This window comes from Macadamia integrifolia, chromosome 4, assembly GCF_013358625.1.
Source record: "Macadamia integrifolia cultivar HAES 741 chromosome 4, SCU_Mint_v3, whole genome shotgun sequence".
Classification (NCBI taxonomy): Eukaryota; Viridiplantae; Streptophyta; class Magnoliopsida; order Proteales; family Proteaceae; genus Macadamia; species Macadamia integrifolia.
In genome coordinates this window covers 14,396,400-14,424,190 of record NC_056560.1, presented here as the reverse complement: position 1 = coordinate 14,424,190, position 27,791 = coordinate 14,396,400, and the positions used below count along the sequence as shown (strand labels likewise).

General features: G+C 38.4%; 2 protein-coding genes and 1 long non-coding RNA gene across 3 annotated transcripts; 1 reads left to right on the top strand and 2 right to left on the bottom strand.

Moving 5' to 3' along the window:
- Nucleotides 1-9,305: 9,305 nt before the first annotated feature.
- Nucleotides 9,306-10,236, bottom strand: LOC122075605. Its single transcript, XR_006139296.1, has 2 exons — nt 9,919-10,236; nt 9,306-9,779 (listed from the first exon to the last, which is right to left on the bottom strand). It is a non-coding gene; the product is annotated as an uncharacterized LOC122075605 (long non-coding RNA).
- A 1,867-nt stretch (nt 10,237-12,103) lies between these two features.
- LOC122077114 (thymidylate kinase) lies at nt 12,104-26,150 on the bottom strand. The gene is given in 10 exon segments (XM_042642922.1): nt 12,104-12,472; nt 13,110-13,214; nt 13,911-13,970; nt 14,061-14,172; nt 15,527-15,861; nt 16,703-16,754; nt 17,938-17,996; nt 19,367-19,547; nt 19,635-19,741; nt 26,129-26,150. Coding segments are annotated over 6 exon segments (756 nt in total). The 5' UTR covers nt 16,730-16,754; nt 17,938-17,996; nt 19,367-19,547; nt 19,635-19,741; nt 26,129-26,150; the 3' UTR covers nt 12,104-12,355.
- On the top strand, nt 23,238-25,421 carry LOC122077115 (thymidylate kinase-like). The gene is made up of 4 exons (XM_042642923.1): nt 23,238-23,372; nt 23,463-23,522; nt 24,279-24,383; nt 25,059-25,421. Exons 1-4 carry the CDS (start codon nt 23,253-23,255, stop codon nt 25,404-25,406), a joined length of 633 nt encoding a protein of 210 aa, XP_042498857.1. The 5' UTR covers nt 23,238-23,252; the 3' UTR covers nt 25,407-25,421.
- Nucleotides 26,151-27,791: the final 1,641 nt, after the last annotated feature.

Here is a 27,791-nt window from a genome sequence, read left to right as displayed (position 1 = left end):
TTTTTCTGAAATCTGTCTTTCTTCTTTTTTGTTAGGTTTAAACTCTTTCACTCATCCACCTGCCACGGACTTCTCCTCTCATTTCATTCTATCTCTTTTTGCTTTCTCTTCTTCTTATTAGAGTATAAGGTTGGAAACCCAAGTGTGTTGAGTAGGATCGATTTTGGAACCCAAGAGAGAGAGCATACAATATATTACTAGGTACCATTAATTCAAACTTATTTTTATTGTTAATGTCAGAAGTGGGACCCATATAATACAGGTTCTAATACTTTTAACACTGGACAAATTTTAATATACACAGTGACAATTTTCAATCATGCCCAATCTAAACCTAATTGGACTAATATATGGGCTGGTCTCATATTTTGCTCACCAGTACTGAAATCGGACTAATACATGGTCCTTCATCCTGATTGACCACTCATTAGATTCTGGTACAAGAATCTCTCTCTCCTGTCATTTCACTTTCTCCACTTAGCTCAAATGCACTTATGTAAACAAACTATCAAGCTTTCGTTTCTCTTTCTCCACTTTATCAAGAAGACATGGGCCAATCAACAAATCTTGGCTAGGTTGGTCAATCATAGAACCTTTTCTTCACACAATCTTTATCACCTCCCAATATTTACTCCTAGCTAACATCTCCCACTTGGATCTTACTAAAATCATCTTTCATGATCTTTCTTTATAGTCAAATAAAAGTTCTATGGCCCCAAATATATGACGATTCATGAGAATGAAGGTTTTCCTTATGACCACTATTTTCTTTGGAAGATGAGGTCTCGCTTATTATATTTTTTGCTAAAAATTAGCAAAGGAATATTATTGAGAAAGAATGAAAGAAATAAAAAGTTCTGACCAAAAGAAAAGAAAAACCTGATTGTTATCTCACTTATCATCTTGTCTCACACAACAATACATGAAAAGAAAGTCTATAATGTAATAGTGAGAATGTCAATTGTCTGTTGTCAATTGTGGTCCTCACCAAGAGTTTGGAAGCCTTGTCTTGGAAGAGACCCATACCCCACTTGGATTTAGAGGATTCTCCCCATGGAAGCCCCCCATAATTTTTGCGTATGTGTATGAACTAAGCATATACCCCCATTTATATCCATACCATCCTCTCTCTCTCTCTCTCTCTCTCTCTCTCTCTCTCTCTCTCTCTCTCTCTCTCTCTCTCTCTCTCTCTCTCTCTCTCTCTCATACAAACTATTCATTAAAAGGTTATGAGCGGGTGCCATGAACCCGTACCTCTATTGATTTGGTTACTCTCCCAAGGTTTTCCTTAATGATAAAAAAGTGGGATACTATTGGAAAACCAAGGTTCCCATTCTTGTGGATTTTGATTTTGGCTCATGGCTCATTGTCTTGATTTCCTCTTTGCTGAAGCAATGCCGAAGATGAAGGTGGAGATTGAGCTTGATTTATTTTTCCCTTTTGGGCAATTTTGTTTTCCCTTCATTCATATTTAATAAATTCATTGCTAACCAAAAATAAAAAGTAAAAATGAGCGCATGCCAGACAACAATCATGGGAAATCTGTTGACAACTCCCTAAAGCACATAAAGTCATATATAGGGATTCATTCCAGACAAAATGACCAAAGGATTCCCCGCTCCTTTTTCAAGAGGTAAAAATGCAATTTCACGGGTGCCGTGTAATGTAGTGTTTCAAACCCTAATTAGGTCACTTAAACCCCAGTCCAATCTAATATAATTTCCAGAAAACATAACAGTGGAATTCTGTAATTGTGAAGATCCAAGATAATTTAATCTGAAATTTTGAATTACGATTCTCAGAAGGGCCTCCCAAATGCCACCAACAACAACAAAAAAAATTTCTACCAAATAAAAAACCTAAAAGTTAATAAAAAAAAAAAATAGTTGAAAATTTTTTAAACTAACCAAAGTGTATGTGATAGTCCAAGGTGATATTGAAAGATAATGGTGCCATTGAAGAAGACTCTTTTTTCTTTGGGTATCTCTTGAAATAATACCAACTTATCATTTGGTGAATTTGTACAAAATGTAGACACTAAGAAAAATGGTGTGGGTTGGAAAAAAAGTTGCGAAATAAATTATGTTTGGGGGTGTAGTGTATGCTAATGCCGCCATGAGTCTATTTTTCTTCTCTCCCTATGAAATGATATATCTGCCTCTTATTATGGAAGGAGATAGATAGACTCAAGGAGCGTTAGCATGGACTATGTTCCTGGACAGAAACCTCAATTCTTGAAAAATTAAATAATTAAGGAGGGGGAATGGTGCCAAGCTGTGTGGCTCTTGCATCAGCATGGGGTGCAATCAGTAAGGTGGGATTTTTCATTTCACAGAAATAGGATTTCTTATTTTCGTGTGGCCAACATTACGGAACATGTCATCCATCCAAGGTTTGGGGATTATTAATTAGTGAGAAAAAGAACCATGTCTTATTGCCACATGAATCACCCAGAGATGGGGGGCAAAATGATCACACCCGCCCCTATGAAACACAAAAATACACGCTCTATTAATGTTCCTCGTGCACTCCCATTGGACCCTCGCTGGTGCAATGGCCACACTCCAAGGCAGGGGAACTCTAGTCGATAAAGTGTTTAAAACAACATATAATTTAATTTTGTCATCTCATCTTCTCAATCTCAACATTTGTGGGTCTCAGGCACTCCACCCCCTAAAGAATTGAAAGCATTTAGAATTGTATTTAGTGGACCTAAGAATGCATACCAAATGCAATATACAAAAAGTGAGGGATTGAGTCCTTGAGCTGGCCTTGAGACTATATATAACCAAATGGGTTGGGGCGTGGCCGACCTTCATGTTAAAAAAAAAAAAAAAAAAAAAAAAAAAAAAAAAAAAAAAATTTGAAATTTGAAACACATGGTTATTTTTTAATAAAACATGGGTTTGTATCGAATTATTTTTGTTTTGAGATTTGGATTAAAACCGATCAAAATTGGTTAAATCCTAAAAAATAGAATTGCCAAGAAAAAACAAACATTTTCAAAATTGTTTACAATAAGAGGAGGAGGGGGCTCTTAACTCTTTTCTAGGAAAAAGTGAGAAGGGAGGTGAACCTTTCCAGCTAGGTCTATGATTGCAATAACCTGACCCACTCACGTCATCCAATGGCTTGGGTGAGATAAATTGCTAAATACTTCTTGGGTAGAAAACAAACAATGAATAAAGGAAAAATCATATTTTTGTGGGGGTAGCATGGTCTTTCCATCTCTATTGTGTCTAGATGTGTACCTATCCTAGCTGGAGGGTTATTTTCTTCATAAATAAAATAATAATATTAAAAGTATACAAGGCATAAAACTTATTCTCCTTTTCTCCCCATCCCTCCCCTTTTTTTTTTTAATGCACTTCCTATTCAGGTAGCTGGAAATGCAAATTTTAATTTTTTTTTTTACCTCCTTTTCACTTAACTCTAGTTATCAATGTTTTAATGGAGCTGTTTTGCATATTGTATATATTTTATTAGAAGAAAAAAACACTGTCTGGTCATGTGCTCCAATGCGCGCCCATGTGTTGAGGTGCATGTCGTAGTCCTCCTAGCTGTCGGGTGCCGCATTGACCCAACAAGGCATTAGAGAGGTGCCAGATCTTTTTCTCTTTATGTCATTGTTATTTGGAGAAAATTGCATTGCCACCCCCTGAACTTCGGTCGTTATTCAATGCCACCCCCTGTACTTTTCGAAACGTCAAAGCCACCCCCTAAATATTCAAAAAATTTCAAATCGGTCCCTGCCGTTAGCCGACCGTGAGAAATGAATGAAAACCGGTTAGTTTTTTTCTAATATACCCAAAATACCCCCACCCTGAGTGAGAGGACAATATTGCCCTCTCCCTTATTTCCTATCTTCTAAACCCATACCCATCTCACATCTCTCCTCTCTCATCTCTCATCTCTCATCTCACTGCTCACTCCTCTCACTCACTCGGCCGGACAAGAAGACGAAGACCCACCGGCGTCCCATTCTACCCTCCTTCGGCGTGCGATTCTACCCTCCTCCGGCGTGCGATTCTACCCTCCTACAGCATCCGATTCTACCCTCCTCCGGCATGCGATTCTACCCTCCTACGGCGTCCCATTCTACCCTCCTCCGGCGTGCGATTCTCCCCTCCTCCGGCGTGCGATTCTACCCTCCTCCGGCGTGCGATTCTCCCCTCCTCCGGCGTGCGATTCTACCCTCCTCCGGCTTCCGATTCTACCCTCCTCCGGCGTCCGAACCTCTATCCCAAGGTATGTAGGGTTCGGTTTCTTCTTCTTCCTTTCTAATTTAGGGTTCTTCTTGTCAAGTTAATCTAGAGTTTATGCACTTTGGAGTGGGGAAAAAAGAAAGTAAAATTTTTTCTTGGAGCTCTTTGGAAGAAGACCTGTGAAATGTTTGTTATATGTAGTGAAATGTGTTTGGATTGTCGTTCCAAGTTTTCTCTCCCTTACTCTTTAGGTAATTTTAACAAACACTTTGATAGAAAATGTATTAGGTATCAATTGGTTTTCTTTTAACTATAAAAAAATTCTGAAAACCATTTCTCGGCCGTGGTAAGATACATTGAAAGTGGGTGCCCATTGCCCTCACAGGTCTTCTTTATCATGTGCTTGCCCTCTGTTATCTTCTCTATCATGTGCTTGCCCTCTGTTATCTTCTCTATCATGTGCTTGCCCTCTGTTATTCCTCCTCACGAAAGACCCATTGCCCTCTGTTATCTTCTCTATCATGTGCTTGCTGCTCACAAGCTTCTCTGAAAATGTGTCTATCGAAATGCCCTTGTATTCCATTTTTGAGCTCTACTACAATGGCCCTATACAACTGAAAGCATTTTCAATGCACCAATTATGTTATTTCATTTTGGAGGTCTAAAACATTACCAAACCTTCTCTGTGGTTATCTGAATGCCCTCCAGGTAGCATGATCAGAACTGAATTTTTTTGGCACCAACCAAGGGAACTTGACACTGTTCAGTGTGTAAGAACCTTACCAGTAGGGTTAACAATACCCTGATCCAATAGGAAACCATAGTAGAAGTAATAATTTCTTGTTGTAGTCTTCCTAGAACCAAATGGAACTTCCATTGGTTCCCCCCCCCTCTTTTTTTCTCTTTTTTTTCTAACCTTTAAGGTAAGTATGTGACCCATTCATATCAGCTTAATGTGTGATCAAGTAGCACATCTGTGAATTAGTCTTCAATCATCTAGAGGTTTTATAGTTCCTGCATCAGAGGTTCACGATTTATATCGACTTACGTTCTGTTGCTGCTGTAAAACATATTCTCTCCCTCTCTTGAACACGATATATTATCTTATTATACGGCCGGATAGAGAGGGCAAAATGACAACCTCATCCCTCAAGAAAGTTAGAAAAGATCAATTATTTATGTTAAGTGTGGATTGATGATTTAACCAGATTATTTTGTTATGAGAAAATATATGGGAAAATAGTTGATAGTTGATAGTTGAAAATTACTATGATTAGGTTCTCTGTATTATGCATTGCTATGATTGGTCCTTGATTTTGATTTGAAAATTTCTTTTTTGGATGTATAAATGCTTTGACTTGTATATGGAATCTAAAATCTTTATGAAAAGTTTACCATTCTAATGAGTATTAAGTAATGTTACTAATTTTCTCTGTTTTCACATTTTTTTTTTTTGTTTAGCAATGAATGTTAAGTGTGCTATTGAATACCATTGGAGTGGGAAGACTATAGTTAAAATTGTTGATCCAGACTTATATGGCTACTTGGACATGGTGTATGACATCTACAATGAACTCATCACACATGTGCCTGTGGGTCATAATGTAGTTTTCCAAGCGAAGTGTATACTACCAAACAATGAGATAAAGGAGGTAAAAGATGATCCATCAGTGTATGAGTTGTTTGGCTTGCATAGTTGTGATATGATAAATATATATGTGGATGACATTGTTCACAGCAAGTCTGCAACCGATGAATTTACAGTTAACCGATTCCCTAGCAGTTTGGTTAATGATAGAGATGGTGAACTTGAGGATGAACCTAGTGGACAATGTCAACAGGCTCTACAACCATATGGTGATGGTCCTGGTAAGAGCAAGGGAAAAATAGCTGTGTGTAGGGCTACTACTGATGCTAATAGTAGTGGAAATGGAAGTGCTACTGCTTGTGCTACAGCTACTGTTAGGGGAGGTAAAGATACCAAGACCATTGCAAGGTGTGTGAGCATTGCTACTTCTAGTGGAAGAGCTAGTAGCAGAAGTGAAGCTACTGGTAAGAGACTGAGAGTGTCTAATGAGGTTGTCAGGGCTATTAGCAACAGCAATGCATGTTCGAATGACTCTATGGTTGGATCTGATGAAGAGTGGAAAATTGGCAGCGAAGACGAGTGGGATGATGAAAGTGAAAAAGAAGATGGTCAGAATGACTCTGAATCTACAGAGAATGATGGGTATGGGAAAAATGATGAGGATCCAATTGATGATGACCTATCTGGATATGAATCTGGAGAGTATTATGGCAAATTTGGTGAACAGAACTATGTGGGTGAAGGTGGCAAGGTGAAGATTGCTGAAGGTAATGTATATGGAAATATGCACCATTTCAGGGAAGCTTTGAGAGAGTATATACTACAAGAGGGGTTTGATATTATCAGGCTGAAAAATGAACAAACTAGAGTTACAGTTATATGCAGAGCACCAAATTGTTCATGGAGATTACATGCTTCACCTATATCAGATGGTATCACCTACATGGTAAAGACATATAACCCAGTTCATACATGTATTAAGGCAACCAAGAACAATTCTGCTACATCTAGATGGATAGCAATGAAACTTCTTCAACAACTGAAGGTTCAACCAGAAATGAAAATAGAGACCATGACTGATCACATGCAGAAAACATACGGTCTTCAGTTCCACTATACCAAGCTGTATAGGGCACGTAGGATTGCCCTAGAGATTAATGAAGGAAGCCATTCCACATCATATGCAAAACTACCTGCTTATGGTAGGTTGGTACTTCAGAATGATGTTGGGAGTATTTTTAAGCTACAGTTTGAGAACAGGAACCGTATGTCAGATAATCCGATTTTTAAAAGATTGTTTGTCTGTTTTGATGCTTGCAAGAAGGGTTTCTTAAGAGGATGTAGACCGTTCATTGGTCTTGATGGCTACCACCTCAAGGGCCGGTATGGAGGGGTACTGTTGAGTGCAATATCTTGTTATGGGAACAATGGTATTTTTCCTATTGCATATGGTGTAGTTGAAGTTGAATGTAAGGATAGCTGGGCGTGGTTTTTGGATAATTTACGAGATGCTCTACTCGATGACAGTGATGATATGTCACTCACATTCATGTCAGACAGACAGAAGGTATAGGGGCATATACTTTTCTGTCTCTTTTTTTTATTTTTTCATTTTTTATATGTATTTTGAATTACTCATTTACATGTCATAACATTTGAACATATGTGTTGTATAGGGGCTGTCAGTTGTGATTTCTACAATCTTCCCTTATGCTCACCAAAGAATTTGCAGTAGGCATCTATATCAAAACCTGAAGGCAAAGCACCCTGGTATGCTATTGATGCTACATTTTTGGGCTGCCTCACAAGCTTCAACTGAACTTCAGTTTCAAAAGGAAATGAATAGCATCAAGGAGATTAAGGAAAATGCATACATGTATTTGAATGAAACCCCCTCGAGGATGTGGTCAAGGCATGCCTTTGATGTAGGAGCAAGAAGTGATCATATAACGAACAATATGACTGAGTCATTTAATCAATGGATTGGAGACTTAAGGAGCAAACCCATTCTCACATTGGTTGATCACCTAAGGGTGAAAATAATGGGTAGGCTGCATAGAAGGTATGAGAAGGCAACCATGTGGGAGGGTAAAGTAACACCAAGGGTTATGGTGAAGTTGAACAAGGTTCAGCAAGAAGCAAGGCATTGCAGGTGTCAACCGGCAGGTGAAGGTCAATTTGAGGTCTTAGACAGATTTGGCAACAGATTTGTGGTTAATTTGAACCATTACATATGTGATTGTAGAGTTTGGGAAGGCACTGGTATACCTTGTCTCCATGCTGCAGCTTCTATATCATACATAAGGGGAGAGTTGGTCAACTATTGTAATCCATTTTTCAGTATTAGAAAATACTTGGATACATACAAAGAGATGATCCATCCACTTCCAGATTTGTCAGTATTGAAGGATGATGCTCCTAATGAGAGAGTACTACCACCAAGTCTGAAGAGGTTACCAAGTAGACCTCACAAAATCAAGAAAAGAGAAGCAGGAGAAGCACTTCCTTCAGATTTTAGGAAGAGATCATCATCAATTAGGTGTGACATCTGCAAGAAGGAAGGACACAATAGGAGGACATGCCCGAGGGCTGGAGATGCTAAGCAGGATGGATGTACTAGTAAAAAGAAGAATATAAAGGTAAATGAAATTCACTTTATTTATTTAGTTGAAACTTGTTTAATAAAAATCTCATGCTTATTTGTTGTTGTGTAGAAGAAACATAAAGGAGAGAGTGAAGTTGGAGTCAACACATCTCAACGACTAACTAGATCACAAGCATCTATGTCTAGCACAGTGGGATGTTTACAAGACAAGGTATTGACCAAGCAAAAGACCAATCGAGCAAAGAGGACAGCAAGGGAGAGGAAGAAGAAATGAAGTACAAGCAATCTGGATGTTTCAATTTAGAGCAAGAGAACAATATTGTATAAATTTACTTTTTTATGACCTTAAGACAGTTGGATCCATCAGTGTATGGTTTTGGATGTTTTTGATGGGTTTGGTTTTGTGTTAAGATCTATTTCTATTTCACACTATTTGTTGTTGTGTATGGTTTATATTGTGATGAAAACAGGAATTTGAATCTCTTGGTGCTTCAGGGATATGTTTTGGATTTTTTTTATATGGTTTATATTGTGATGAAAACAGGAATTTGAACCTCTTGGTGCTTCAGGGATATGTTTTGGATTTTTTTTATATGGTATATGTTATGATGAAAACAGGAATTTGAACCTCTTGGTGCTTCAGGGATATGTTTTGGATTTTTTTTTTATGGTATTTATTATGATGAAAACAGGAATTTGAACATCTTGGTGCTTCAGGGATATGTTTTGGATTTTTTTTTTATATGGTATTTACAGGTATTAAATGTCATTTTATAGCCAAAATGCTGCCCGTTTACAGCCAAAATGCTGCTCGTTTTGAGTCAAACTTATCACAATGTTAGCATTCTCTCCATCAAAATGATACCCATTCAATTTTGAGGGTCATGATTAATCAATAACTTAGTCATAAGAACAGTGAGAATGAACGATTTCATTTAGTTCAGATTCTTACATACTTGACACAACTTCATATTAATGCTTGTAAAGTCATTTTTTAACACATAGCACTAAACACACCACCACAAGCACACCAATTACAATTTTCATCGTTCTATACGCTTTCTCTAAATACTTAATTCTTTTCTTCAAGCCACGAATATCTTCTTTCATCTGTTGACTTTGGATTCTTTCACCAACAACTGCTTCTAAATTAGTTGCAGGGGATGACAAAAGTCTTGGTGCAGCTATAGGTTCACACCATGAGAACAATCGACAACCTCTTGGTGCTTCAGGGCAACAGTAGTACAACATATTTGGGTGCGAACTAGACTCTGAAATTCGCACCAATGCCCTTTTGGGTTCAGGACATTTGCATCTAACATTCACAAACCTTAACCCACTTTGACTGCTGTCATTGACACTCGCAGTAGACATCGGTTATCTGCAAATTAAACATGGTAAAAGTGGATTATTATTACTTAGCATCCAGAGTATGAGAAACGCTCAAAATATAGACCCAGAACTCAAACACAGGGAACACAAGTCATAGATATTTCCTCAAAGAAAACCCTGAAACTTACAATGTAACTTCACCAGCCTCTTCAAAGCTCTACAAAGCAACAGAAACAACCATATTCATCAGCAGTCAAGCTATTGGAAACAGAACAAATTAAATGACAAAGCAGATTTTACTATGATGGCAAAAGTGATAGTAATTTTACTTGGCTTGTGAATTAACCAACTGGCTGCTTGAATTACAATTGGGGATGCTTTCATTTTAGCTCTAAGATAAAACAATCACTGATCAGAGTCTGATTGTGCGAAGACTTTGATCATTTGGGTGAGCAAAAATGACAACCCATCTCAACAACAATGGTCTTATACTTCAACATCAGGTAATTTTACTAACATAATGGTAGTACGCTAATTTAAAGTTTAAAAGAAGTCCATGCCAATGACAATATTGTTAAAACCTACTTTTTTTGGCTATTTTCCAAATAGAGGGAGATTTGGAAGAAACCCTTCTAGTTGGTGATCTTGGCGTCTTACAAACTTTTTTCTTGATGTGTGATTTGAGTTTCTCCCATTTTGTTGATAAATTTCTCTTTTACTATCAAAAATGCTTCAGAGAAACAAACTAAAATATGTTCAAATGATTGGGCTTCAGTTATTATATTTCCAGTGATAACAAACTTCTCATTCTGTAGGCATATCATGGGAAATAGGCTTTTTGTATTATGGTTTTGTAATCCCTTGCCATAGCCATAATCCATTTGTCGAATACATGTCGGGCATGGGGTTCCTATTGTCTTGGGATCTCGTCTAGTGGAATGCAGAGTCAAGCATTCCTGCTAATCAAACACATGGACTTGAGGATAAATTGGTTGGAAAATGGTTGAAGATGGGGAAGAAGGCTAAGAACAGGTTCGAATAAGCCAACGATGTATGATTATCCAGGGGTTAATGGGAGGTGCTCACATGAGCTTATAGCTGATACTGTCACAGTTCACAGGCTTAAGAGATGTGATCAATGGTAGTACTTTCTAAAATTCTTCAATGTCACCAAGGGGCTTCAACCTTCAAAACTGTACAATGGTATATTAACTTGACAAGAAGAACCCTAAATTAGAAAGGAAGAAGAAGAAATCGCCAGTTCACAGGCTTAAGAGATGTGATCAATGGTAGTACTTTCTAAAATTCTTCAATGTCACCAAGGGGCTTCAACCTTCAAAACTGTACAATGGTATATTAACTTGACAAGAAGAACCCTAAATTAGAAAGGAAGAAGAAGAAACCGAACCGTAGGAGGGGAGAATCGCACGCCGGAGGAGGGTAGAATGGGACGCCGTAGGAGGGTAGAATCGCACGCCGGAGGAGGGTAGAATGGGACGCCGTAGGATGGTAGAATCGCACGCCGGAGGAGGGTAGAATCGGACGCCGTAGGAGGGTAGAATCGCACGCCGGAGGAGGGTAGAATCGGATGCCGTAGGAGGGTAGAATCGCACGCCGGAGGAGGGGAGAATCGCACGCCGGAGGAGGGTAGAATGGGACGCCGGTGGGTCTTCGTCTTCTTGTCCGGCCGAGTGAGTGAGAGGAGTGAGCAGTGAGATGAGAGATGAGAGAGGAGAGATGTGAGATGGGTATGGGTTTAGAAGATAGGAAATAAGGGAGAGGGCAATATTGTCCTCTCACTCAGGGTGGGGGTATTTTGGGTATATTAGAAAAAAACTAACCGGTTTTCATTCATTTCTCACGGTCGGCTAATGGCAGGGACCGATTTGAAATTTTTTGAATTTTTAGGGGGTGGCTTTGACGTTTCTAAAAGTACAGGGGGTGGCGTTGAATAACGACCGAAGTTCAGGGGGTGGCAATGCAATTTTCTCAAGAATTTAATTAGCTCTCCTGTAGACTAACTAATAAATTTTTACCGCAAAAAAATCTAACTAAAAAGAGTTTGATATTCCAAACTTCCATCTTTTTTCATTCAGGGCCACCATTGTGCAAGTGTGTGTGTGTTGAAGGCGGCCTGTAAAGCAGCTCAGATGCACCTGTCAACAGGAAATGCATGAGTCTGCAGCATAAGGACATATTGCCAAACCATCGCACCTCTGGAATAGAACTAATCAATTACATCAGCCCCAACCAAAGGGATTCCAGTTTCAAAACGAATCATATGAGCTCAATTGTAATCTGTTCCTTTCTCCTTCATGGTGATTAAACCAGATCAACATACTTTCAGGCTTCAGCCAAGACAGTTACCTATTATTAATCTAAAAACTCCCTTAAACCATCCTACTAGTAGGTAGCAGGCAGTTTGTCTCGTTTTCATTCATCAAGTCTTAGGAATGCACATACAAGAGCGGGTTTATGATGTATAATCCATTACTCCATAGGAGATCACAATTCTAGTTTAAGATACTGCGGCAGTAGGCCAGTAAAATGGGGACAACCACACGAAGATCATAACCACATTTACATCCCACTACTCTCACTGTAGCATCCAGCCAAAAAAAGGTACTATGTTAGCCAGAGTTGAGAGAGAGGTTTCCCCTTATGACAGGTGCTAACACAATCCATCGCAAGTTCTATTAGTTGTTTCTCTATATCTTCTATGGGGCAGCAAGCATCAACAATCTGCAATTGAAACAGGAAAAGATCTTACCAAGGAAGAATACTAAAAGAAGATGTTATTTAAAAATGAAATTCAGATTATTATTATTGTAGAAAATTAAAGGAAAATTCAACCGAGCAGAACCAAAGAACAAACTTCTAATGGATGAAGTCATGAGAGGGTGGCATGGAAGGCAACCCAAACAGCTCGGCTACAATGATTGTCAGGCCTGCATCAGAAAAATATGACACCTTCCCCCAAAGTTTGAATAAAACCAGCAGCATTGATAGAAGGGTACGAATACGATGGAAGGAAAACCAAACTGCTTGGCCTGCTAAGGAGTCAAGGTCTACTTTTGAGACATTTCCAACTAGTCATTGACTAGAACCAACAGCAACTAGACTGTGGTCTATCAATAAGCACACCTCAGAGTAATTGTGATGTTTATTTATCTTACAATCAAAAAGAGTTTGATTTTCTTCCTCCTAGCATTTGACCAAGATTGTAATGCGATAATTTTTTTACGCATATGTTGCAGGTCCTAGGTGACACCATAGAGGCACTAATCACAGAAGCAACAATGGAAGTCAAAGCTTAAAACTGACACCTGATTTTTCCCTTTTGCAATGGGAGGTTCCTATATGGAACAAAACATCTTACCTTCCATGTGGCATCATGAAGAATCTGATAGTGTTGGGCGACTTTCCCTCGGAACTCCAACTGCTCATATCTCTCACCTCCATAACCTCCTCTCTCTGCTGCTTTCTGAAAGAATTCCAATCATAAAAGAAAATAACTCTTGACATTTTTTAAATGGAGATATGCTTAAATGAGAAGATGTAAAGAACTGAGTTTTGTAGGGGAGTCACAAGACAACAAGACAGTACAGTAATGGAAAGGGTAAAATGAGATGGTCACAGTTGAGTGCTAGCAATAGAGAACAAGAGCTTATGACACTCGACCCTGTCATTCATACAGCAGGTCCCACTGATTGACAGTGAAGGGCCTGCTGCATTCCGTGACTGGATCAACAGTTTTAACTTATGACTATTGTAGTACTAGTATTTTTCACCCAAGCTTTTACTATATCAAAATGTCACCACACCCAACTCCTTACTGATGAGGTCACAAGTTAAACAATCAGGCTGCCATCAGTAAGGTGGAAGCCTAGTATAGCTGCTAACAAATCTTTTTTCCAAACAACATGACATACAATGGGACCTTCAAACCACCAGGAAAAGGGCACAAGATTCATTAGGCAACCAACTGCCTGATATATCTTTCTGTTTTACCAGGGTGATTGCTTTCAAGTTCCAAACCTATCAGTGATCAGTTCATTAAAATCATCAGTCCAGCAAATTATTGGTCTCAATGATCTGAAAATCCAGTCCCAATACTCAGATTATTTATTCCTCACCAGAAATCTAAAGAATAACAGTAATAATGGTATTTACTAAGTACCTCAGGTGGTATGTCAAGGTACACCACTAGGTCTGAAGCCAGCAACCCCATCTCAGGAGCCTGAAAGACACCCAGGGGGAGGAGGAATTTTCAATATTCAACAACAGAAGAAGCTTCATGACCATAAAGTCTACAGGTAAAAAATTTCACCTAACACCATTCTATATTGAGTCCTTTGGCAGATGAGAAAGCTACCCCAGAGTAAGAGTAACGATCAACGATAAGTGTGGTTCCACTCCTTAGTCTAGTCTCCATCAATGACCTGCAAACATATCACTGTTGGCTAAGTAATACTTCATGTCCAGTGGTGCTTCTCCACCGTTACAATTCATTCAAGTTGCGGACAGCCTTAGCATCCAAGAAAAAAAGTTGCAGAAAGCCTTGGAAAATTTTAGGGGCCATGGATATCAGTGTTTTTTTCTTACGAACACATGCATATATATATATATACACACACAAATAAATTTCCCAATTATTGAATTGAACACTAGTTGTGGCAGAAGCTGACTTCATTTCTCCCTTTCTATAATGAAATAATCTTAAGTGTCAACTTTTGAAATGTATCAATGATATTTTAATCCTTTGACTTTTCAATACAAGATGCCATTTGATTTTATTCCTAAATTTTGGGGTTGTTTTGTTATTGTAAGTAATATCCCATTCAGTATTTCCATATAAGAAAATTTCAACATGCCATATACTGTGCCGCCTTCCTGTTTGTCCTTAGTTTGTAATGTTTGTAGTTATCTTCAAACACCAATCATATAAATGCTTATGGACCCAATCTGACAAGTTTTTAATAGATCAATTATACTTGCAAATTTTCAAGGGTCCATAACTTCCACATTTATTAAAATTGTAGTGAATATAGCTTCTTTTGTAGTAATAAATGTTCCTTTGAAAATCCCAAGTAATACCGTTCAGACTGTTTTTGACTCTAAAGGTTGAGACTACCACAATACCATATATTTAAGAACTGGAACCAAATCATGAACGACCTTTTGCTCATAAATTGAAGAAATTCATATAGAGTGGCTCATTGCTATTGAATACCATATATTTAAGAACTGGAACCAAATCATGAACGACCTTTTGCTCATAAATTGAAGAAATTCATATAGAGTGGCTCATTGCTATTGCGGTTGCCTGCTTCGACTTTGCTCTATGTGCTCTTACAGTATTATGTGCATCTGTCGAAAATCCACATATGCGGGCCAACAGATGTGAAAATGACAATGAAGATCACAGGATCTGAAGTTTTTAATACTCAGCAGCAATGGTAGTTACAGGTGCTCTAATCAAATCATAAAGTGCAGATTAACTTTGAAACAGATCAACAAGAAAAAACTAATTAAAGAAATCCTTGCTCCAACTACTCTGAATGTTCGCATTTCTAAACTAGTAGACCTAACCCTAAAAAAGGAGATCACAAAAGCTCATGTTTTTAATACTTAGCAGCAACGGTGGTTGCTGATGATCAACCAAATGATTACTGTTCTTATTCCAGACTCATCAATTCACCAAAAAGAGGGCACCAGATACAGATTATAGATGAGTAAACATAAAGTAACACTCTTAATGCCTTCCATGCAATAACAGGTAGAAATTAATCAAACCTCTTTTCCCAACGGTTTGCACTGAAAAGAAGATGAATTGATTGATCATCCAATTGTGATTTGTTAGAGAGGTAGGAAGATATCATTTGCCCAACACACATGCTTCTGTCAGGAAAACGCCAAAGCTCAACTGAAATTCTTTGTCCCTCCAAGTGAGAGAGTAGTCTAGTAGATTGCAAAGTCTTTCCACTACGATCCAAACCTTCTAGAACAATCAAGGCACCCCTGAAACTAGCATGATGGCCATTCTCCATTTGAATTTTACTCAAAGAACTCCTGTTTTGATACTTCAAGGGGAACTTCAATGACTTTGGCATGCTAGTTGCCCAATATTTCTACGAACAGAAAAAATGTTAGATAAAGGAAAGTTGCCCAAGCAAATAAATTATAGGTCAAAATATGCTTTGTACATAAGCAGTGAAGCACTTGAAACAAAAGTCCCATGTATCAAATATAAGACGCTCGATTAAGCAAAATGATTGGAATCATGGTGATGCAGTATGATATCCAGCACTTGGATTTCATACAGCTCATGGGCCCAAGGACGGATGGAAAAGAGATCTAAACAAATATAGAATGACTGAAAACAGATTTCAGATTGCAAGTCAGAAAATAAGTAATTACAGAACAGAATAGTAGAATTCCATATTCAGGAAAACCGAACAAAATATAAACTTGGTTTATTTTCGGATCTGGAAATTGCTGACGTAGCAGAGACTACCAATCAATGCAGTTCTGCAGGTCAGTACATGAGTAAACTGATAGGAGAAGAAAGAAGAGAATGAAGGCAGTAGTGTCACAGGGCTGGGGAAAGAAAATTACCAGCTGATGGGGGAAGGAGAAAGAGAAAAGAGAGTTCTCACAAACTTCCAATAACGATTCTGTAAAATTTCCTCTTATTCAAAACAAAGAAATACCAATTGATTTTAAAATTTTACCCAGACCCTCCTCTTATACAATTCTTCACTTCCAAACCCTATATGGGAAACTAGTTGCTTTCTGTAAGAGAATAACTGCAAAACCTTTAGGACATAAACCGAGACATCGAATAAGAGCAGCACTTTTATAAATTCTGTAACTTCAAAATGAAGCACATCAGTTTGGTTCCCAAGCATTTATGTACATAAATAAGAGAATTGACAACTTCAATGATATAGGGTGAGAGGGAATATTTACAAAGCCCTCAAAATTCTGAAAGAGCATGCATGTGGCATATCCCGATCAACCTTGGACAAAAATTAGGACAAGTAATAAAACAACTATCAGAAAAGCATAATATATACCAGACATGTAAAATGTATAAAATCATTAAAAAATTATATGTAACTGATCAACTGTCTAGAACACTTTTTAACTTTTCTCCCTTTTTTTTCTTTTTCTTAGTGGACTAACCCTAGTACACCTGATCGCATGGTGTACTTTCGGTTAATAAGTTAAGTTTAATTGTAGAGAAAATTTTTTGTATGCACTGGTGTAACTTGTTCATTTTTCTAATTTCCTTGATAAAACCTTTCTTTGTCTATACTTTTCTCCCTCTTTATTGTAGTCTAATGTTAATCACCAAAGAAAGAAACAAATAAATTCGCTCCCTGGTCACATGGCCCGTGCGCCCAAACACAGAGGGTGGCAAAATGATGCCCCCACCCCTGTGAAACCCAAAAATCCACCCGGTCGATGCCCATGTGTGCCCCCTCATAGGCCCCTGCACCACGCGACATCTTTTCCCCATAAATAAAATAACACATACAATGAGCATAGCAGAGAACACTTTTTTCTTATTAATTCCTCCACTTAAAATTTTCTCTCCTTTTGAGGCTTTTGAGAAAGACAACATCCATGACATCTTGGTGCAGTATACAATATTGACGAGAGGAATTACAGGCTCAAACCATAGAAATGCCAAGGGATGTCATAGTTTTCAATGGACATTATAGATATGAAACAATGAATCCTACATTAAAATTTAAAAATGGCTTACATTATAATTGTGGAAATTTTATCAAAACTCCAAGAGACCATAATATTAAACTCAATAATCAAAACTTACCCACACAGTCCATCATATGTTTAAAAACGAAAAACAAACCATATAAAAAAAATATATTGAGACAGGTCTCTAAGTTGGGGAAGTAGATGTATTTGGATTTTCATCTTTTATTAACAGACATCCAGAGTAAAACCATCAATTCATGAATCTGCACCTTCACATATGATTAGATAGCAAAATTCTAGATATGAACCGATCTGATAACAGATTTGAGCAATCAATCTGGTATTTGAGCAGATTAGCTAATCAGTTCATGCACCAAATCAAAGTAAACACTTTATGAAGCAATTTACTGAAATTTGAGTTTCTTTCCATTAGAAAAAAGACCCAAATTCTACTTTCGGAAAACAGAAGAGATGATACCCGTTTTGTTCAGCGGTTTCAGCCTATTTGTCGTTCACTTCAGGTAGTTAACTCTTTCACCTGCGATGGAAAACAAACTTAGATTACCCACAACAACGCATTAGTCGGTTATGTGAAGGTCGTAGTGGCGCAGCGATCATTACCTTATGGAAGAGAGAGAGAAATGGTACCCGAGAATTGCTCAGTCGGATCGAGTGTGTAGAACTACATCACAGTTTACTCTGACATGTGCCTCAACACTGGGATACTGATCTTCACGTGTTTCGGTTTGGGATAGTTGAGATCTGCCCGACTCTCGAAGAATTCCAAGTTTGTATGCTATCTCCACCTAAAGGGAGGTTGATTCAGCCATCTTTGAAGAAAGATTACTCGGAGGAAATGAAATCAAAGAATAAAGAGAGGGGTAGGGTAGGTCGGATTGTCTTTTACTTTATCTTTGGCTGGAAAAAGGATTCGATTAGGGTCTGTTGCAGTCACATAGCCCGCCAACCGCCATTCCACGTTTCATGAAAGGACGAGGGCTCTTGAACAAGCGATGTAGAGGGTAGTGCAACAACAAAATGCATAGGAGGGCAACAAAGTCATTTCATTGAGGAATAAAGATAAGAGTGAAAGAATGCAAGCGCACTCTCCCCTGACCCTAGAATGCTAAAAAAATCTAATTTCATTGAGAATACCTCATCGTGTGACCCCGTGCTGGAGCATGTGCCGAGGCATCTAACATGGGGGTGGGATGGACATTTCACTATCCCTGTATCTGGTGTAGGAGAACACGATCAAGTTGCGTTATTTTTTCCTAGAATTCAATAACATTTTAAGGGGAAACGGATAGACACATCGCTTGTGTGCAAAGTTAGTGGACAACACCAATGGGGGTGGGGAATGAGACATCATACGAGAGGGATAGAAAGGTCAATTCAAAGGGGGGAAAAGAAAGAGATAAAAACAGTGTGCCCACCTAAAATAGACGCTACGTCTCGGAGACAACACTATATTTTGAAAATAGGGAAATTTTTTATCACTCCTCTATACTACCCCAGTATTTACTCAAACTCCCCAATTGGAACTTCTTTTTTTTATTCCAAAAAGAGTAAACTTTTACCTCTCTTTTCCCCCTGATATTTCAAATACGTAAATAATTATTAAAACTACTGTTGTCACACTAGACTATTGCAATTCTATGTACAGAGATTTTGTATTTTTGATTGGATTATAAAAATTATTTCAAAGACATTTAGAAAATGAATATTAATACTAAGGACAAAGTTTTCTTTCATGCGTGGCTGAACAATGGGATGGTCCGGATGTGATCCCCATCCCCACCCACCTCTCTTCCCCCCCCCCCTTATTGTAGGTGGTCTCAGGAAAATTGGGTCCTAATACTAATTAATATTTTCAAAAAAATATCATAAATTATTTACAAATCATACCATCATATCCATATTTCGAGTCATGAATAGGCAGTATCCTCTTTGCTGACATAACATAAGAATCATTCTTCGAGAGCGCAAAGCATGGAACAGCATCTTCAGAAGTAGTATTATTTATCTCATTGGTCATTAATATTCCACTTGAAGGTTGCCACAGTTGTGGCGGTGCACTAGCAGTTTCCTATGAAAGACGGTATTTAATTAGATCAAATTTGTGGGAAATGAATAGAATGAAGGGAAATGAAAATACAACTCAGCCAATACCTACCCTGAGGGATTCTGTTCATTCTTTGACCATTTCCAAAGCTTGTGTACAGCATTTGATGCTAACGCCAGGATGGCAAGTCCCGAATTAGTATAAATCAACCTAGAAACCTGAAAAGATTGATTAAATTATTACCTATATATTATGTAACACAAAATTTAATTACCTAAATGGAGGGCTGGGTGAGGGGGCAGGAATTGAATGGTTTTAGAACATCATCGCACTAGAATATGGCAAGCAAAACATCAAAATAAGATGGAACAATATCAAACAGAGTGGGGAGAGAGACTTAAGGAGGGATGGAATAATAATGCAAGCATTCTTCATAAACAGAACCAAAGCAGTGTTAAATGATAATAAGACACAGAAACCAATTCCAAATCAAAACTATTTATCAAGCCACGCCAAAATGAAAATAGTTCAATCCCCAGAAGAGGACTGCAAGTGATTATGATATTTAGACAACCAGACGGGAGAAAAAGAGAAAATTACCACACCCCAGCCGCACTTTCACTTAATGGCAGGTGATCAAAATCAGCTACTTAAATTTGTTCCAGCAGGAAGGAGCACTCTAAATAGATACCCAATTCTCATATAATAATACAACAATGTAACTAAAATTTGCATCTAACTAAACCCGTTTTAAATAAGAGATTTTGAACTACAACAAAGAAAAATGTAGTGACTAATGTTGGCCAGTTGGGTCCGCTTTTGCAGCCAACCTAGGCCAAAACCAAAAAAACCCTACAGCATGTTCCCAATCGAACCCCAAATGAGTCTGATTTAATTAACCACAATCATAATGCAATAGATTGACTCAGGTTGGTTGGATTGGGTTTGGGCTATAGCGATAGAAGCTCAAATTGATTTAAACAAAAGATCTAGAGACTGACACCAGTTTTCTCACACTCAGTGATACACCTCTACACTGAATACAAGTTGTTTATGCACTCGCACAACAGTTGCACATTTAACATAATATGGAAATTGTTCACAAGGCTGGTCCACATGCAATTCCTTGAGGGGTCTGTAAGAAAACAAGTTCTGAAACTAGTACCTGCGATTATGGAGAGGGAGAGAGAGGGAGAGGATGTGCTAAACACTATAGTATCAGTCTACCTATTATGGACTGCCTATGATATATATATATTGAAAATAAGGAGTAAACCTTGTACGAGACTAAGACCAAAAGTGGACTTTAACAAGGAAACTAAGGCTAACAACTACATCACAATAGGGACACTCCTCAAGCTGGAGTATGTGTATATATATATATATATATATATATATACATATCAGTTACATACACCAAGCACAAATAACTTCATTCCAGTAGCAATATAAACTCAAAGCACACCAATCATTAACAACAAAAGTAGAGAATAATCTTCATGTTGAACAAACCAAAGAGCAACGAACAAATTGAGTGGCAGAGAACACCAATCACAATCCAAAATACTATAGTAGCAACAACAGCAACATCATAAGCCCTTCTCAAGAAAGGCATTTAGTAAGTAGTACTCTCCATAGGGAAGACAGCTAAAATTACAACATACGTCATTGCAAACCACTGGTAAAACTGCAAAATGGGTTAGCGTAGACCAAGTAGCAGCATCAGATTGCTAGGGAACAAGTAGCAGCATCAAGTTGCAGGAGACCAAGTAGCAGCATCAAGTTGCGGAGGATCGAGTAGCAACAACATCAAGTTGCTGAGGACCAAACAGCCTAAGGTTGTTGTGAGCCAAGTAACCTAAGGGCCCGTTTGAAACGGAAGAAACGGAACAAAAAGCGTTTGATAAAACTGTTTTGTTTCACTTGTTTTTAGAAATAGAAATATAAATTTCTACCTATTTATGGTTCAAGAAAAGACCCAGGCGAAATAAGTTCGTTTCTGGAAACGACTCGTGGCCATTCTTTCTCCAATTATTATCGACTTCCAGAAACATGACTTATCAAACACCTTCAATTCCGTTTCTGTTTCTAGAAACAAAAATTTATGTTTCTGCCATTTCTTGAAACAGAAACGGCAGAAACGTTATCAAACGGGCCCTAAGGTGGTTGTGAACCACATAGCATAAGATTGTTGTTGAATACTATAACTATCTTCATAGATAAAATTTTGTAAGGACATGAGCAAATGACACAGACAAATAAATAATAATAATCTTCAACTGATGACTTGAGCAGATAATAATAATTATCTCCAATCTCCCTCACATGGAAAAATTATGTAGAGGATGCAATAGAGAATTATCACCATCATATGGCAGTAATAACCAGCATCACGAAAGATGAGCATCCCATAATATAATCCACCATCATATGGCAACAATAACCAGCATCACTTAAATCCCATAATCAAGACCGACCACAAATAAGATCCCAAAAAGGTTAAATTTCAACGAATCTGAGCAAATAATCTCCAATAATAGAAATAACAACAATCACTCCATGCAAGTACTTATCTTCAAAAAATTACAACACCAAACTGATGTGATTTAGGGCCCACCCAAGCAAGAGAAGACTCAACTAAGAGCTCAGTGTAAAAATAATAAATATATCAAAGGTAGCAAAGGGCTGGTGGGCATGGCAGAATTGTAATTGACCAAGGTATTAGAGGGGTAATTGGTCTATCAAAGTACGGGTGTCAATTCTAGAACCCTGGGAAAACCTGAAACTGACCACGCTAGTTTATAAATGTGCCAGGCTTAAGCCCAAACCTAATACTATTCAGTCATTCCCTGTGCTGAAGTCCTACCTGACAATCTCCTAACAAAGACTGACCGTTTAATGGCCCAACTTAGCTTGACATGATTAAAGTCTGTTTAGAGCTTGTTTAAAGCACGTTTACTGTGCCCTCCAACATGTTTAAATCCCGTTTAGAGATAACTGTGTCATTAGCCCATTTAAGGTCTGTATAGCCCGATTAAATATCAATACCTGATCAACCGCTTATAAATGGGACTATGTCAAGCCTATGAGGACACAGGCTAGTCACGGTGTGAGGTCCTAAAATGGGGAAGACCGATTAGGCTTGACCAAAACCCTGACCGATTAACACCCTTATGTGAAAGAAGAGGGGACACAAAGGGGATCCGTAATTATGCAGAAGGGGTACACTTGGAAGCAAATAAAAATAAGGGACATGGGTGGATTGGAGGCAAGGAGAGGGGTGAATATGGAAACTAAAGAAATGAAGTAATGATGACACAGGGGAAAGAAGGGGTAATTATGTAAGTGAAACAAATAAAGGAATTAAAACATAACAAATTGTGGGTCTTCTTCAACCTTTGACAGAACAGTACCCCCGACAGACCAAGGTGGAAAAACGGTGATGGATCTTCCTCAACCAATCTCTGACCAAGCTGAAAATTTAGGGTGAGGCTCCTAACCCCAAACCTTGTTGAATGCAACTAATAGCAGTACGTATTAACAGCTATGATATGGAAATCAAATCTCTGAAATAAATTGGCCGGAATCTGCAGAACCAGTTTTGTCAACAGTGTTGTAAGTGTCGAAATGTGGGAATTTTCATCGAAACCTGTGACTTTTTAAAGTCACAGGCTATATGGTATTGGAATCCTGGGATACCATCGAAATGTGGGAAATTTCGACGGCATCATGGGAAACCTTGAACCATGGACTAAACCAAGGGGTGGAACCACACTTATCATTGATCGTTACTCTTACTCTGGGGTAGCTTTCTCATCTACCACAGGATTCAATATAGAATGGTGTAAGGTGAAATCCTTTACTTGTAGACTTTATGGTCATGAAGCTTCTTCTGTTATCGAATATTGAAAATTCCTCCTCCCCCTGGTTTTCTTTCAGGCTCCTGAGAAGGGGCTGCTGGCTCCAGACCTAGTGGTGTACCATGACATACCACCTGAGGTACTTAGTAAATACCATTATTACTGTTATTCTTTGGATTTCTGGTGAGGAATAAATAACCTGAGTATTGGGACTAGATTTTCAGATCAATGAGACAAAGAATTTGCTGGACTGATGATTTTAATGAACTGATATCATTGATAGGTTTGAAACGTGAAAGCAATCACCCTGGTAAAACAGAAAGATATATCAGGCAGTTGGTTGCCTAATGAAGATTGTTTTATGGGGATTCTAAAGTTTTCTGATTGAGAAAAATCCAAAATCCGGTATCTTGTGCCCTTTTCCTGGTGTTTTGAAGGTCCCATTGTACGTTATGTTGTTTGGAAAAAAGATTTGTTAGCAGCTATAATAGGCTTCCACCTTACTGATGGCAGCCTGATTGTTTAACTTGTGACCTCATCAATAAGGAGGCGTTGGGTGTGGTGACATTTTGATATAGTAAAGCTTGGGTGAAAAATACTAGCACTACAACAGTCATAATTTACGACTGTTGATCAAGTCACGGAATGCAGCAGGCCCTTCACTGTAAAGCAGTGGGACCTGGTGTATGAATGACAGGATCGAGTGTCATAAGCTCTTGTTCTCTAGTGATAGCACTCAACTGTGACCATCTCATTTTACACATTCCATTACTGCACTGTCTTGATGTCTTGTGACTCCCCTACAAAACTCAGTTCTTTACATCTTCTCATTTAAGCATATCTCCATTTAAAAAATGTCAAGAGTTATTTTCTTTTATGATTGGAATTCTTTCAGAAAGCAGCAGAGAGAGGAGGTTATGGAGGTGAGAGATATGAGCAGTTGGAGTTCCGAGGGAAAGTCGCCCAACACTATCAGATGCTTCATGATGCCACATGGAAGGTAAGATTTTTTGTTCCAAGTAGCAACCTCCCATTGCAAAAGGGAAAAATCAGGAGACAGTTCTAAGCTTTGACTTCCATTGTTGCTTATGTGATTAGTGCCTCTATGGTGTCACCTAGGACCTGCAACTGTTAAAGATATAGGCCCTTCTATTTCTGAAATGCAACATATGCTTAAAAGAATTATCGCTTTACAATCTTGGTCAAAAGCTAGGAGGAAGAAAATCAAACTCTTTTTGATTGTAAGATAAATAAACATCACAATAACTCTAAGGTGTGCTTATTGATAGACCACAGTCTAGTTGCTGTTGGTTCTAGTCAATGACTAGTTGGAAATGTCTCAAAAGCAGACCTTGACTCCTTAGCAGGCCAAGCAGTTTGGTTTGCCTTCCCTCGTACCCTCCTATCAATGTTGCTGATTTTAATCAAACTTTGGGGGAAGGTGTCATATTTTTCTGATGCAGACCTGACAATCATTGTAGCTGAGCTGTTTGGGTTGCCTTCCATGTAACCCTCTCATGACTTCATTCATTAGACGTTTTGTCATTGGTTCTGCTCGGTTGAATTTTCCTTTAATTTTCTACAATAATAATAATAATAATAATCTGAATTTCATTTTTAAATAACATCTTTTTGCATTCTTCCTTGGTAAGATATTTTCCTGTTTCAATTGCAGATTGTTGATGCTTGCCGCCCCATAGAGGATATAGAGAAACAGCTAATAGAACTTGCGATGGATTGTGTTAGCACCTGTCATAAGGGGAAGCCTCTCTCTCAACTCTGGCTAACATGGTACCTTTTTTTGGCTGGATGCTACAGTGACAGTAGTGGGATTTGGACCGGTTCATTTCTTGGGCACAGAAATGGGAGAGTCATTACCAAACGCTTTTTAGCTCATTTCTGTTCTCAAATGACATCTAGAACAGGAAAGATGATCTCGGGAGAGTTACCAAACAGGCTCTTTGATCTCGGGTGTATTCTGTTTCTCTGTGAACAGGGGTTCGATCTGATCATATCCCTTTGACCCTGTATGCTCTGTGATTTTTTGTCTCTGAATTGAATAACTGATTGGTGGGTGAAATTGAATAATTGATTGGGTTCCATCTCATTGAACTCCAATCTCTTCCTTTTGAATGTAGAAATCCCCATGGCAGTAGACTTTCCCAGCAAAAACCTGTCTGGTTCTTCTAGGAACTCTCCATCCTCTACATTTAGACTAGTTGAAATTTCAGGTCTTCCCCTCCCAGAGTTTTCAAATAGAAGCAGACCAGCAATTCAAATCAAGAAAAAGAGAAAGGAACAAACAACCCTCAAAGGATGTATTACGCCTGTCGATAATAGAGTATAGTGATAGATGAATTCAAGAGGAAAATAACTACATTTATACACCACAGAAAATCCTGGGTCTAGGCAGCTTCTTCATCCACAGATCATTATTAGAAAAGGCCGAGAAGATAAATGAGGTTTATAAGAACATCCAATAAAATCCAGCAATAATATATGAGCATAATGGAAGAAATTTACTTTCTATTTCAACAGGTTTGGATTCTCTGATGAAATCAAACCCTAAAATGGAGCATCCAGGGATTCTATGATGAAATTCAATACCAAAATAAAAATATATATATATATTCAAAAAAATCAAAAAAAAAATCGAGAGGAAAGTGGGAAAAAAAAGAATCAAAGCCTAAAAATTTGCATCATCGCTAATCGAATGTTAAAATCGAGATGAAAATACAACTTTACCTTAAACTCGCTGGGAAAATCGTCTGTAATTTCGATCTCGTACAATTCCGTGCAATACCACCTTCAGGTGATGACACATGTATTGATACCAATACAATGGTCCAAATTTAGGTACAACAAATAAAACATTTAATCAGTGAAGAGGCATTTAAATCAAATCTGGACCATTGCATTGGTATCAATACACATGTCACCCCGTGAAGGTGGTATTTCACGAAATTGTACGAGATCGGAATTGCAGACGATTTTTTTCCCAGTGACAGCTCCTGCTCTTCGTTTCAGCGATCCCCTTCTTTTCTCTGGCCGTTCTCAAGTGCAAAATGGCATTAAGGTTTACAATACCCTTGAAATACACCTTTTGTTATTGTTATGTTTTAAATTTCCCATTTAACCCTCTTTAGCTTAAGTCACCTAATATGTATCGGCGCCTTTTGCTCAGGGTCAATTCTGAAAATGAAAACTTTTCATGCTCTAGATGACCAGGAACTCCAAAACTTCTGGAGCGTTCAATTCATTTAAAAACAAAAAAGATGACTTACATCAACCTCCCCTCATGTTGTCTATATTACATCTTCCCCCTAAAAATTCATTTATTATATTTAAATCTAAAAAACTAATTGCATTGCCACCCCCTGTACTTTTAGAAAATTCAAAGCCACCCCCTAAAAATTCAAAAAATTTCAAATCAGTCCTTGCCGTTAGCCGACCGTGAGAAATGAATGAAAACCGGTTAGTTTTTTTCTAATATACCCAAAATACCCCCACCCTGAGTGAGAGGACAATATTGCCCTCTCCCTTATTTCCTATCTTCTAAACCCATACCCATCTCACATCTCTCCTCTCTCATCTCTCATCTCTCATCTCACTGCTCACTCCTCTCACTCACTCGGCCGGACAAGAAGACGAAGACCCACCGGCGTCCCATTCTACCCTCCTCCGGCGTCCGAACCTCTATCCCAACCGGCATGCAATTATACCCTCCTACGGCGTCCGATTCTACCCTCCTCCGGCGTGCAATTCTACCCTCCTACGGCATCCGATTCTACCCTCCTACGGCGTCCGATTCTACCCTCCTACGGCGTTCCATTCTACCCTCCTCCAGCGTGCGATTCTCCCCTCCTACGGTTCGGTTTCTTCTTCTTCCTTTCTAATTTAGGGTTCTTCTTGTCAAGTTAATATACCATTGTACAGTTTTGAAGGTTGAAGCCCCTTGGTGACATTGAAGAATTTTAGAAAGTACTACCATTGATCACATCTCTTAAGCCTGTGAACTGCGACAGTATCAACTATAAGCTCATGTGAGCACCTCCCATTAACCCCTGGATAATCATACATCGTTGGCTTATTCGAACCTGTTCTTAGCCTTCTTCCCCATCTTCAACCATTTTCCAACCAATTTATCCTCAAGTCCATGTGTTTGATTAGCAGGAATGCTTGACTCTGCATTCCACTAGACGAGATCCCAAGACAATAGGAACCCCATGCCCGACATGTATTCGACAAATGGAATATGGCTATGGCAAGGGATTACAAAACCATAATACAAAAAGCCTATTTCCCATGATATGCCTACAGAATGAGAAGTTTGTTATCACTGGAAATATAATAACTGAAGCCCAATCATTTGAACATATTTTAGTTTGTTTCTCTGAAGCATTTTTGA